The 14,523-nt window shown below is 36.2% G+C and overlaps 1 protein-coding gene across 3 annotated transcripts in view; it reads right to left on the reverse strand.

The window, feature by feature from the left end:
* Positions 1 to 1,796: 1,796 nt before the first annotated feature.
* Positions 1,797 to 14,523, reverse strand: part of ATP2C1 (ATPase secretory pathway Ca2+ transporting 1) — a 152,524-nt gene continuing 139,797 nt past the window's right edge. For all 3 annotated transcript variants that reach the window (XM_065942785.1, XM_065942786.1, XM_065942787.1), the window contains 8 exons: positions 11,260 to 11,310; positions 10,193 to 10,359; positions 8,899 to 8,967; positions 8,148 to 8,264; positions 7,206 to 7,353; positions 6,581 to 6,676; positions 5,214 to 5,355; positions 1,797 to 3,713 (listed from right to left, as the gene is read on the reverse strand). In XM_065942785.1, coding sequence (XP_065798857.1) covers positions 3,583 to 3,713; positions 5,214 to 5,355; positions 6,581 to 6,676; positions 7,206 to 7,353; positions 8,148 to 8,264; positions 8,899 to 8,967; positions 10,193 to 10,359; positions 11,260 to 11,310 — 921 coding nt within the window. In that variant the 3' untranslated portion in view covers positions 1,797 to 3,582. The remainder of the gene's footprint in view (positions 3,714 to 5,213; positions 5,356 to 6,580; positions 6,677 to 7,205; positions 7,354 to 8,147; positions 8,265 to 8,898; positions 8,968 to 10,192; positions 10,360 to 11,259; positions 11,311 to 14,523) is intronic.

Raw genomic sequence — 14,523 nt, forward strand, 5'->3', positions numbered from 1 at the left:
CCAACTCCACACTCTTGAAATCTTCCAGCAGGATGTAAGTCAGATGTCTTCTCCTTCACCAGGAGGCTCCAGCCTGTCTGTGCAGCCCTCCAATTAGGCTAGGCCTCCTGCCGTAGCCCTGAACTCCTGTGATTTTCACCTGTCCCTTCCAGACTCCACCAACACTCTGCAGAGGTTGTGCCTCTTGGTTGCCACATCCTGCTGTCCTTGACTGGAGTTTCTCAACTTACGGTGTGATTCAGATGCCACTAGTTCTACAAAATTTTCTTGATCACATCTTCCAGTGAAGTTATTTCTCTCCTTTCACTACTGTAGCACTTGGGGCAGTACTTAACCACTGTACTTAATGTATTTCACTTTTGTTTCCAAGTTAAGGCTGAGAACTTGCCAAATATAAACATACCACACTATTTGAAGACTATTAAACCTACATTAATATTAAGGACTGGGTTAATCATTATCCATTATTAATAATAACCAACTCTGAAAACCAAACCCCCAAACCCAACGAGAGTTCATAGTCATTCCAAGTACTAAATGAGCTCAAGGGAGCTTAATTATCAGGATAATCTGTCTGTCTACCCATATACCAGTTAGGATTAACATTTATCCACACCGTGTTTTAGTATGCAAATCAGCTACTATTTGGGTCGCAGCTTACTCTAAAAAGGCATTTCAAAGATTTCCAAGAGTCAATGTCAAGGGAAACTTCCAGTAAAATGTGCTCTGTATTCATTTTTAATGTATGTGTAGTTTTAAAATAAACATGCAAATACCACTACAAACTTTCATCAGACAGCCTGTTGACGTTATATCCTCAGCTAGCCTGTTCCATGAGCTCTTGAAGGGCAAAGATGCCACCACCTTTCTATCTAAGTACTAAAGAAAATTTTCTCAAATGACAGTTCATCCTCTAAGTTCAGGGTGAGTCACATGTAGAAATAAAATGCACACAAACTGCCAAGTGACAGAGGCAGAAAGCAAGGTAAAGTTAACCGAGGTTCTTAGCTCTTGTATTTATTGTTTGCCACCAAACCAGTTCCTGTCACTGAGAATCTGCTGCGAGTATGGCCAGTGTTCACTTTACTTAGGTACTACATGAAAGAGATCAAAATGTGCAATGACTCAGAAAGACTGTCAGTGTAACAGATATGCCTTGCTAGGATATGAGACATAAAAATGTGTTTTATTCTTGTCAGTGAAGTTACTGCTATTAAATGAAGTCTGTGTCCTGAGAGGGGAGGTTGTTTAGTTTGCCTTGTCTCACACTGTTTCATCTCTAGGTCATGCAATGTGCAGCACAAATCTGAGAGAACATGCTAAGTCTTGTTCCTCTGCAGTCAGTTTGAATCATTTGAGGACTGTCTACTTAGTTGGTGAGTTAAAGTTCCTTTTCTTCCCTGAAATTTAATCACTTTGAGGACAAAAAAACTTCATGAGGTAGTCTAACATGGAAAAATCAAGTTAGTATTGTTACGGGCTACATCTAACAAGTCAGGAAATGGGGGAAAATTTAAAATTTAGATACTAGTGCATTTGGATTATCCATGCTAATTCGGATAATGTGATATATGAAATACACACAGAGACAGACTCTAGTTTGTTGTTTTACTGTGGGAAATCTGTTATACAGATGGTTATCTGTACTATACATTTCACTTCTTTTCAAATCACAGATTCAAGGAACTATGAGTACTGTGTAATTTCTGTATCTTCAACATCCATGTGATTTTAACATTAACAGTCCAACTGGAAGAACCTTAACTTTTGAAAATAAATCATTCTGGGGGGAGGTTTAAAATCTGAAATATCAGAATAGGCACATTTATTTCATATGAACCTAAAATGCAAAGCAAAAGACTGACGTGCACTTAATATGTATCTGAAGTCTTTGTAACAGAGAAGAAAACTTATTACAAAATTTAGATATGAGACATCACCATCACTAAAGAAAAAGTTGATTAGACAATGGCTTCCATGTACATTTGACTATCGAGCCTTAAAGAGTAAAACAGAATAAACTGCAGACATCTCAGGTCCTTATACTAAATTGTTTCAGTTATATCCCCACAGACTCACAGAACAGGTATCTTTCCTATCATTAACAAAAGTACTGTGGTGCTAACAGTGCAGTTTAATATTGGAGATAAAAACTGGAGAGTACAATTATAAAATACAAAATTCAGTAAACTTTAGGAAGAACTAAACATGTAAGAAGTTGAGACCCGTTTCTGTTTCATAGAGAAATACTCAACAGAAAATGTATTTCTAATTCTGAATTTCTGGCCCAAATTTGCCACACACTCAAAACAAATTACCTACACCCCATCCAGGTATCACAAAAACTGATGGCATTCCAAGAGCAAATCCATTTCTTTAGCTTGCCCAGTGAAGCAGAAAGAAGACAGAAGATACTGGTGGGAGCAGAAGGACAGACTCTGGGCTGTGCGCCACCTAGGCCCCAAAGCTGCAGATTCGGGGAAACCAAGGTCAGCACAGAATCTTCCACTTAGACTCTGGTCCATAAACTGTCTGTTTAGTTAAGTTTGGGGCTTTTTCATTCTTGAAGTTTACCACTCTATACTTTCTAGAAAAAATTCTTTAAAGTACACATAAAAAGACACTGAAAATAATACAATTCAGATATTCAGGTGAGGTACTTGGATTTATATTTAGGAGGTGACTTTGTCAAGATGACACTTGACAAAATATGTATTTACATTAACAACTCTAAAAAAAGGCATAACAATATAAATCTGCTATCAATTTCAGCCCAAACAGTCTTAAATATTTTTGACTCCATGACTAAATGTTAATTACTACCCTACCTAGCAAGCCACTCAACAGCTCTGTATTTATTAATTTTGCAAGACCAAAGACTCATACCAAAAATAAAAATAGGAGGAAAAAAGGCAACCATTTACACTTACTAAGAAAAGCAAACATTTACTTCAAATTGCAGTATAGGCTTTTCAATCACAAAAAGAAAGAAAAGAACAGTGATCTGACAGTGGTCACATCCTGTGCAAAAAACGTGAGACACAAAATGATAACACAAGGTAGCTGAACTGCTTACACTGCAGGGAAAAGGACATACAGTAGCTGAAACATGGCACTCCTGGGAATTAACTTCCTAAACCAAACAGAATGCCTTTGAAATGATTAAATTTATTTGTGTATTAGTAAGAAAGCCCCACCACCATAAATAGTACAATATTTAAAAATTAAAAAAAAAAATCATATCTATCTAGAATAGATAGTGTATTTGAACTGTTAGACCTCTTTAAGTGCAGAAGGTGGTTCAGGTTTTACCTTTTTTTTTTTAATTAAATAACTGCCCATACACTTTATGAAGCTCCATTCAATTGCAAAAGCCAATTTAAATCAAGGAAAATGTTACCAAAGTTGCATAATTTCATTTGGGACTGTCAGCAGGTTAAAGTCTCAAGTCTTTAACACTCATTTTTAGTCAATAAAAAGTTCAAAAGTTCTCAAATCTTCATTTTATCCTCTTGAACTTGCCCTTCTAAACGATCCTCAGACTGCAATTCCTAGTTTGCAAATAAAAGAATGCAATATGCATCATACTTCAAGAAAAGACGACGATGTCGAGCTAACAGGCTTCTGGACTTTCTCTCTGCTCCGTTCCACCTTCTTGATGATTTCTGCCACTATGCACACCGACGAGGTGAGACCCAGAAGAAACAGTAAGTCTGCAGAGAAAATGAGGTTTTACCGTTCTGTGAACTTATATTTTCAGAGGTTAATAGCTTATGTTTTTCTAGCATTTTACCACAGCTTTTAAAATACATTATTTCCCAACCATTCCTTGAGGAGCCATAATTAGCCTCAGCTCAAGGATAAGAAGAGTAAAGCTCAAATGCACCAAATGACTTACCCAAAGTCCCACAGCAAGGACAAGCAGCACCAGAGGACTAGAACCCAGAGAACAAGTCCTCTGACTGTTCTCCCTGAGCAATGACCTGAGAATCACAAACTTCAACAGCAACACAACCAAGAGAAGCTTTCTGTTTTTTAAAGGCTGTTCAAGCAGTGGTGAATAACTTGATTGAAATCTGCATTATTCCACTTGCAAGTTACTGTTAAAAGACCATGTCTTTACAATGGTGTTCACACTATCACATTCTTATTTACTGCTTCAAAAAATTTCACCTGTCTTCTTAAAACTCCATTTTTTTTTAAAGAGGAAAGAATATGAGTATGAAATTAAAGTCCTGAAATTAAACTAGTTCGACATTAAGATTAACTTACAGCAAAAAATAGTGATCACAGATATCCAAATTAACTTTAAAAACCCAAGAGTGAGAACTAGCATTATCATAAAATGCATCCATCCTCACACTTAAACAGGAAGATTAACTTTTAAATGTACTATATGATGATACATTTCATGCACAATGTATGAAAAATAATGTCTGTTTTCCACATCAGGCTTCCCTGATAGTTCAGTTGGTAAAGAATCCACCTGCAATGCAGAGACCCCAGTTCAATTTTTAGGTCAGGAAGATCCGCTGGAGAAGGGATAGGTTACTCACTCCAGTATTCTAGGACCTCCCTTCTGGCTCAGCTGGTTAATAATCCACCCGCAATGCGGGAGACCTGGGTTCAATCCCTGGGTTGAGAAGAACCCCTGAAGAAGGGAAAGGCTACCTGTTTCAGTATTCTGGCCTGGAGAATTCTATAGACACAGTCCATGGGGTCACAAAGAGTCGGGACACGACTGAGTGACTTTCACTTTCACTTTGCACATCAACTTAGTAAAACTCTGTTTTTAGGGCTTTTATTTCATAAAATAAGATATGCAAAATTAGCAAATAAGAATAGGAAAATGTTAGCTTAACAACCAAAATGGTAATTTTAAAGACGAGCCATCTGGTTTTTACTGAGCCTAAATCTAGTTTTTTCTTCACACAAAATTACAATTACTCTGTCTTTCAGAATCACCAAATATGATTTTGACAAGTGATAACCTATAAAAAATTAACAAGAAAAAAATTACCAGAAAAGTTTAAAACCAGATTTGGGGGAGTGACTCCCCTAAATGTGATTCTAAATAGAAACAGAGTACACACATTTTTCAAAGCAAGCCACTTATTTCACTTTTTAAAAGAAGTTTTCTTAGAACAAATACATTAGAAAATATTTAAACTCATTTATAATATATAAATTATAAAACATAACATTTCTTTTACCCAGTATACTTAGGCTCTCAGTCTGAAAAACTTTCTGAAGTGGAGGAAAGTAAATAACTAATAACTGTCCCATGATGGATCCAAGAACTGCGTAGCAAAACATTTTATTACTGCAGAGTCCAATCTCAAACACAGATTTGGTCTGTTGGCAGAGCAGAGAGTCCAGTTATTACTCCTTGGTCATAGAAACAACTTCTTTACTATTATATTCACCTCTAATTTTTAATAAGCTGGACTGAATTCTACAATACTAGTACATGAAATCTCTTAATTAACTATATTTTGGAATAATTCACACGGAGGAGGGTAAATTTTAAAGCAGCTTTTCTTTATCAAGGACTTTCTTTAAAAGTGATACTAGGTCTTTTCTGGCTCCCCAGTGGTTAAGACTCTATGCTCCCAATGCAGGGGTCCTGGGTTTGATCCCTTGTTGGGGAACTGAAAATCCCACATGCTGCACAGTACGGCCAAAAAAAAGCAATTCTGTTAAAAAATAAAGGCTACAGAAACTTCCTTTAGCATTTCAGAGCATAAGAAACTTTTTTTGTATATGCTTATTGTCTAAATAATTTCATTAAGGTACATAATCTAAGAAACTTTCTTGAAGACTGGACTTAGTTACATGTATACTGAAAAAGTAAAAATGCCTTTCATAGAAAAAAAAGCAAATATTATAGCTTCTTTAAAAATTAGTCTGAATTAATGACAATGCACTGTACTTGGAAAGTTCGAGCATGGGTGAATGGTAATAAGTAACAGTTAAGGATTCCTAAGGTGCTCTAAAATTGAAATGAACAGTCAGGCGGCAAATATAACTAGTTTCCAAGAACAACATGTTCTGAAGAAGTACCATTAGGTTCTAGCCCACTAATTTCTATCAAAGCACTTCCATCAAGAGAAGACCATCCACCCTAAGATACAAAATGGGAAGAAAAGAAAATTTTAAATGTCCTAAGTTTTGACACACTGATGGAGACATTAAAAAAATGTTAATATGCACAAAACTGCTCCTGTACTTCTAACAATACTTTCTTCTATAATGAGAAGGAAGTACACCATCTTAACAGAAGCCATGAACTTTGTCCTATGCTCAGATGTTAACTTGAACCTATCACATAGCTACAGATAATAAGAAAATGAAAGGAGGAAAAATCAGGTGATGACATCTGTGATTTACTTTGATCTGGCCAAAGTTAAGGCTTATCTTCCCAAATCTCCCATCCCTGTTAGGACACATGTCTGTAGGAAGGCTATATCTGGACCTGTAACCATGGCTACAAAAGCAAGCAAAGCTAAAAACCTTGCCCACTTACAGAGAGTAATACTCTACACAATTGAATTAGCCAGCTACAATCACTCAAGCATACCTGAGATCTGGAACTCAGTGCATTGAACATGTCAAAAAACACAAAGCACGTGAAAGTCATTGTTGTGTCCCGAGGTGTTATCACATTGTCTCGCAGCTGTTGAGAGGAGAAAAAGATTTTCAGTTGGCTGAATTTAATGGACAAATACTACATGCTTTTAAAGGGCTAATTATTTTCTTTCTCTTAAAATATGAAAGCTTTAGTCTAAGATATAAGACATATAAGCAACTTAAATTTCCCATGCACCATTTAAATAAGTCACCTAAAGAATAGCTGTAGTCTACATAAAGTAAAAAGTCTTCTCCCAAACTGTAAACTGGATATTAAAACAACTTTTTTTTAATGACATTAAAATAGCTATACTAAAGCCTCAGATTTTCTAACTTCTACCCAAATATTCATGTTAATTTTTATTGTATTTGATATTTTCTGCATATTTAAATAACTCTAAAATATGAATCAGGAATTCTATTAACCCATTAATACTGAAATCAAATTATCTTTAAATGTTTATTCTATTTTTGAAGGTTATCCTAACTTCCAGCCTTCTGCTTAATATACAAAAATAATGGAATCCTGTCATACAGAATGCATATTAATAAAACAGTTTATCCAGTGAGTATACCTCCCGCCAGAAGACAAATAAAGTCCCACAAACAATGATTATTGAGGAAACAAGTATTTTAAGTATCAGGTTTTTGGTCAAAATGCTGTCTTTCCAGTTGCGTGGAGGTTTACGAATGACATCTTTATCCACTGGTTCTACTCCAAGGCTTCAAAACAAACAGAAAAGTGAATTAAAGTTTTAAGTAAAATTTGGATTTATTACTTTCACAAGTTCATTGACCTCAATTATCCCAGAAACTAAATGCCTTCTTATGGAAACAAAATGCTGAATTATGAACAAAACCTTGACTATGATCACTCAAAAATAACCATAAATTTTATCACTCTTTGCTGTTTTGTTTATTTGCCACAGTTTGGTAAGGGACTGATTGATACTCAAATTTCAAACTGCCCCATTTCATTTATATCTAACTTATTTCAAATATGGATGGCCTGAAATACATGATTAACCAACTGGACTCTGAAATATCTTTCATGCAAGGAAGTTTCAACTAGGATAATTTGTTATACATTGATACATATTACTCTGTTAAGAAAGTGATATCTAGAACCCAGTTATTATAAAAGAAAACATTAGATGCTCAATACTACAATATTGAAGTAGTCCTTCAGTACTTTTCCAAAGTCTCTAAGACTGACAGTGGAACCCTGGTAACAGCACTAAAGCCAGAGAGATTTCTCCATTACATTCCAAGAAACAAACAGCTTACTTCAAGGACAGGGACTATACCTGCTGCCTGCTCTGATCTCTGTGTAAAAGATCATAATGCATGAATGAGCCACCCCAGAAGAATAAATGCTATGCTCACATCACACAACTTCCAACAAACATGATGCTGAAGAGATTTCGGATGCTACCTGGGAATGAAGTCTCAGAGTTTAACTATTAGGATATAAGGCTATCCTTGTCCTTCTAGTTTACAAATGAGGAAACTCTTACCTCTGAGCTGGAGGTCCATCCATAATAATATTGATCCACAAAATCTGCATGGCATTGAGAGGATTGGGAAAGTTCATTAATGTAGCCAGTGAGATTAAAGTTAATGCTGCTATACTCCTATCAAAAGAAAGAGTTATTTTTAAAAATGGATCAACATTGTATAATTCTTGCTAATTTTATGACATCACTTTCTTAGCATTTAAAACTCTCATATTACTACTGTTCTTTTAATGGAAGCCTATATTTCCAAGTAAACTTCTGCTTCATTAGTGTGAATATTTCAAAGAGTTAGCCCTTATGATCCACAGCAATTTAATAAAGGATTTGCAAAGTGTTTAGATAACAATAACAAATAGAGGAAGTTTTTTTTAACTGAGTTCAGATAACAGTTCACAGTTTCAGTGGTATTTTTATAACTGTTTTGTAACAGACTACAATAAAAGCCCTTCTGCTTTTGGAAAAAGATACCAAGAAGAAAAATTAAAATTTGACACCCCTTTCTTAGTTACTTCAGAAGCTATTAAATAAGCCACAACAGTTAATATATTTTGATGATGATATACACAAGTAATTACATTTAGAACCTCTTTATCATGCCATGTTTAATTTTAGGGTAAAATTCAGTTTTCACACTGTAAAACTTACATATGAGAAATAAAAGCCCAGATTATAGGCATTCTGTTTCAATTCTACTTTTTGAATAATTTATCTATAAGACCCATAAGTTTGTCACAGTTTCTTACAAACTTACGTGCTCAGCTGGAATCTAACAAAATTTTTAATGTTATTATAAATCCCTTTACCCTCTTCAATTGCAGACCTGAAAGTTAAAAATAAGATTGGGTGAGAAAATATAATCGCAAAAAAATAAGGATACAGTAATACTGTGGAACTAATTTTGAAAACAAGTTCCCAACTGATAAAACACATACATTAATAAAATGATTTTACTTACATAATTAAAACTAGATAAAAAAATACAGAAACATTATCTGGCAAAGCATTAAAGTCAAGCCTCCTACTGTACCTGAACTAATTTCATAACACAATAATTTTTATTCTTAAAGACATTTCAACATTAAAATCACATACTGTGTTTCTATACAAGACAATAATACACATTTATAATACTAAAATAATGATCTTCTTTACTCCTCCCAAGTTTATTTTTCTTAAAGGTACAGATGTATGTATGGTAAGGGGTTAAGTTAATGCAGATCAGAAATTAAATGGCAATGACATACATAAGAATTACAGAATTTAACTCATCTGTTATTCCTAGATACAATTGGATATATGTTGTACCAGAATTATAAAAAGAATATATTTTACAAAGATTCATGAAAATCCTCTCATTCATTTTGCTCAGTCTAGGAAAACATGTATTTTATAAACAAACTATCCTATCTTCTGAGATTTTTATACAATTCTAAGAATGGAAATTAAATATCTTCTATCCTTAGAAGAACTTTGCAATTCTGGGTCCTGAGGGCCCACATGTTCCACTTGAGGCCACATGGGTTAATGACACCAGCAGGTTATTATGGAAGAATCTTAAATTAGAAACTATGGATGAAACAAATCTATTCAAATGATAAACTGCATCAATGGCAATGTGAAGAATTCCTGACATAAGGAAACAGATATGGATGGGATCTTTATTTATAATCCTTGTCATAAAGGCAGGCACAGGCTTATTCCTGAGAGTCTGAATTTAACTTGAATAAAGTCACATGAAGGTCCACTGCTGTACCACCACACTAGTGGCAAGGAAATGTGAAACTTGGCTGGTACTCAGTAATATTTCTTTTTTTTTTTTTTAGTAATATTTCTTAAATGAAGAGCCCTGCCATCTTGATGTCCATTCCATACAAATAATTTCCATACAAAAAAAACTACACACTAGGACACAAAACGAGATTGCTTAGTTTAGTAAAATAGTTTAGCTCATCCAATATCTAAAACTGCTAAACTTTTATGCAAATGAGGTGCAGAAAAGGATAGGAAGAAACTCTCTGATGTGCATTCACTGAAAGAAAACTTACATGATGGTTTGGAAATCATCATCCACCAGGATCATGTCAGCTGCCTCTTTGCAAACATCTGTGCCAGTCTGACCCATCGCAACTCCAATGTCTGCAGCCTTCAGAGCAACTGCATCATTTACTCCATCTCCTGTCATGGCCACAACCGACCCGTTCTTCTGCAGAGACTGGGGGTAGGAGGGGTGAAGTGGGAGGGAGGCGTTCTGATTAGAATGTTGCTTTCACACAGATAAGGAGGTATACAAATCCTCTCTTTTTCTTTCTCACATAATCAAAGGCTGGAAATAATACAGATCATCACTTTCTCAAAAAAAACTTCAGTATATGGAGGGCTTAAGATAAAGCTTAGAAAAAGCTGCCATTAATATTCCCATGTGTGAGAACTCTATATGTAAAGCCTGATGTAGAGTCAATTACACAGCGGTTCTCAGGGCAGTTGTGTCTCCCAGGCACACATGGCAATGTCTGGAGACATTTTTGAGTGTCATGACTGTGGACATTACTGGCGTCTAGAGGATAGGCGCCAAGGGGGCTGCTAAACTTAAAACACACAGGACAGCCTCCTGCAATGAAGAATTATCCAACCCATAAGTGTAACAGTGCCAAGGCTGAGAAACCCTGACCTTACTACAACGGAACACTATTATGACTAATAAGCCGATGAATTGAGAGAGACCATGTCAGCTGCTTTGTATATATTTGACTAATATAAATATCATAGCCCTTTAAAATTGTTCACAATCTCAAAACATTTTTTTCTTGTTGTATTTATAGTAATTATTCCTATTCACACTGGGATGATCTGGCTATAGACTCCTATCAGAACAGACTTACACTATTCAAATGTTAAAAGAAGACTGTATTTGCAGATATTTCCTTAAAGTTTTCTTCTACATCTTCCTTTGCTAAGGAAATTCTGTTCATGTTTCCATCTCAGGCTTTAAAAAGCACCTGTTTTGCTTCATAACACTTCTGACTTTAGTGCTCTAAGAATACTTCCAGTAGTAATGCAGGCAGACAGAAGCATTTGGGATAGAGATGAAACAATGTGATTCTTAAAGACCCACCTTGATAATTTTCATCTTGTGCCTTGGGCTAGCTCTGTAAAACACTGCAACCTATTAAAACATAAGATATACTAAAAATCTTCAACATTAAGAATTATCAGAATAACCTATGTACGTAAAACTAAGAATATTTTTTAAATTACCAATTTGAACTGTCTGCTTTGCCATAGAGATCAAACTCAAGAAAATGCCATACACTTGTTAGGACACTCATTCGACAGGGCCATTTCAAACTTTTAAGTACTAAAGGAAATACACAATCTAAACAATTCACCCAGTTTATCCCAACCATGTTTAAGCTCTGAAAAAGAAAATAGCCTTATTCTTGAAACAGTGCAGAAACAGAGAAAGGAAGAGCTCTCTTGCATGTTTCCTCAACACTGACACTCAACTAAAACAGCCCCTTCCCTTTGTTCTGTCTTCATGAGATTTAAAGAACAGCTGCTTCTCAATGTCTGTTGACCCCTCTTTTCTGTTAAACAGTATGAAGTGACTGTTTATGCTCTTCTACTTGGTTTGATTCATTAGGTCATCTTCCTTTGTGTTTCCACTTGCTTGTATGATCTTCTCTCTCCAAAGAACATATTTAATCCCTTTTCCTCATGCCACCTCCTGGTCTCCTAACATGCTCCCAACTGTGCCCCAGCTAGTCATCCACAAATCACCTGTACCCCCACTCCCTCCCACACTGCTCTAACCTGCTTATCCACGAGACACGGGCAGTTCCCCAGTCCTCCCCAACAGCACTATGAGGAGAGGAGAGGGGTAGGTGTCTTCCGTTCCCTTCTTTAGCCACAAATCTTACCTGTGGCCAGTGCTGCTCTGGGAACTACCTGCCATGGTTCACAAGGATTGTTAACCACTGCATTCCCATCACTCTTTCCAACACACCCAAGCCAGGTGACTTTAACACCTACGGGACTCACCATTCTCTTTCCTATTCTCCCAGAGAACAGGTCCACGCTAGCTTTCTCTCCTCATGCTTCCAGTGTATCCCTTTCCTAGCCTCACTCTCAGTTGACAACCTCATTTCCTCCTTCAAAGCAACAGTCATGAGAAAGCTTCAACAATTCCCACCACCAACATAATATATACATCTACTTATCTTTAAGACTAAAAGCTCCATGAGGCAGAGATTTGGCCTTGTACCTCCAGTGCTCAATAAACAGGTGTGAAATGGGTGACTGAATCTTAGGATCACCAATAAAGACAATTCCCAGGTTCTCTCTGAATTTTAATAAAGGTCTAAAACTTTCTCAGGGGTTAACTATACTATCACATTATTGATTACCCTTATGTCTTCTAGGTACCATGAATCACATAATGTAGGTGGAAAGCATTCTTCCTTTAAAAAGGTTCAAAATCCATTTGGAAATTCTTTAGTGTGTCTTTAAAAAGTACTATACACACAGATGGTCAAAAAGCACATGAAAAGATGCTCGACATTGCTAATTATTAGAAAAATGCAAATAAAAACTACCATGAGGTATCACCTCACACCAGTCAGAATGGCCATCACTAAAAGGTCTACAAGTAATAAATGATGGAAAAGCTGTGGGAAAAAAGGGAACCCTCCTTACATTGTTGGTGGGAATGTAAACTGATACAGCCACTATGGAGAACAGTATGAAAGTTCCCTTAAAAAACCAAAACAGAGCTAACATATGATCCTTTAATCCCACTCCTGGGCAACTGTACCCTAATATTCACTACAGCACTATTAATAATAGCCAAAATATGGAATCAGCCTAAATGTTCATCAATAGTTGAATGGATAAAGAAGATATAGTATATATAAATATGTGCCACTTGGGGTATATATACACACACACACACACACACACACACATATATACATGGGGCTTCCCAAGTGGTGTAGTGGTAAAGAACCCACTTGCCAATGCAAGAGACATGTGTTTGATCCCTAGATTGGGAAGATACCTAGAGAAGTGAACAGCAACCCACTCCAGTATTCTCACCTATAAAATCCCATGGACAGAGGAGCCTGGCGGGCTACAGTCCATGAGGTTGCAAAGAGTCAGACATGAGTGAGTGCGCATATATATATATATATATATTCACACACACACACACAAAGGAATACTCAGTCGTAAAAAAGAATGAAATAATGCCATCTGCAGCAAAATGGATGGACCTAGAGATGATCTACTAAGTGAACTAAGCTAGACAAAGACAAGTACCACTTTATATTGCTTACATGTGAAATCTAAAACAAAAAATGATACAAATGAACTTATATAAAAAGAACTTACATGCAAAACAGAAACAGACCCAACAGCATAAAAAATAAACTTGTTACCAAAGGGGAAGGGTGCTGCTGTGTGTGTGCTCAGTCGTGTCCAACTCTCTGTGACCCCATGGACTGTAGCCCACCAGCTCCTCTGTCCATGGGATTTTCCAGGCAAGAGTACTGGAGTGGGTTGCCATTTCCTCCTCCAGGGGATCTTCCCGACCCAGGGATCAAACCCGCATTTCTTGTGTCTCCTGCATTGGCAGGTGAGTTCTGTACCACTAGCGCCACCCGGAAAAGGGGAGGAGAGTAAATTAGGAGTTTGGGATTAACAAATACACACTGCTATATACAAAAAAGATAAGGACCTACTTCTACAGCACAGGGAACTATACTCAGTATTTCCTAATAACATGAGGGAAAAGAATCTCACACACACACACACACACACACACACACACACACACACACAGACAAACGTATAAAATGAATCACTCTGCTTACACCTGAAACTAACATAACACTGCAAATCAACTACACTTCAATTAAAAACAATTTTTTAATAAAATAAAAAGGACTCAGCTGCATATGTATTTAAAATGTACCAGTTACCTTCTAAGTGAAAATTCTACATTACTGCAGAAATTTAATCACGTAGCACACAGCACGGAGTACAAAAGCATTTAGCAAAGACTACAGATTTTACAGAATTTTTAAATAAAAAGCTAATTACTAATTACAAACAGGTCATATAGAGTAAAAATTTGTCTTTGTTTCAGGGCAAATCATTCAAAACATTCAAATCACCCTTTCACAGCCACTACAGGTTATCACTAACAATGGCAGTGAGGATAACAGATCAACTGTTGGGCTGAAAACATACTTCTTTTGTACAGTCACAAATTACTTTGGCATGCATCCAGTACACCTATTGCTTGATATAGATATTTCAGCATTTCAAAGTTTTGATGGCAGCTCAAAAACAAAAGCAGCTTCTTTGAGACTAAGCAGAT

This window comes from Muntiacus reevesi, chromosome 8, assembly GCF_963930625.1.
Source record: "Muntiacus reevesi chromosome 8, mMunRee1.1, whole genome shotgun sequence".
NCBI lineage: Eukaryota > Metazoa > Chordata > Mammalia > Artiodactyla > Cervidae > Muntiacus > Muntiacus reevesi.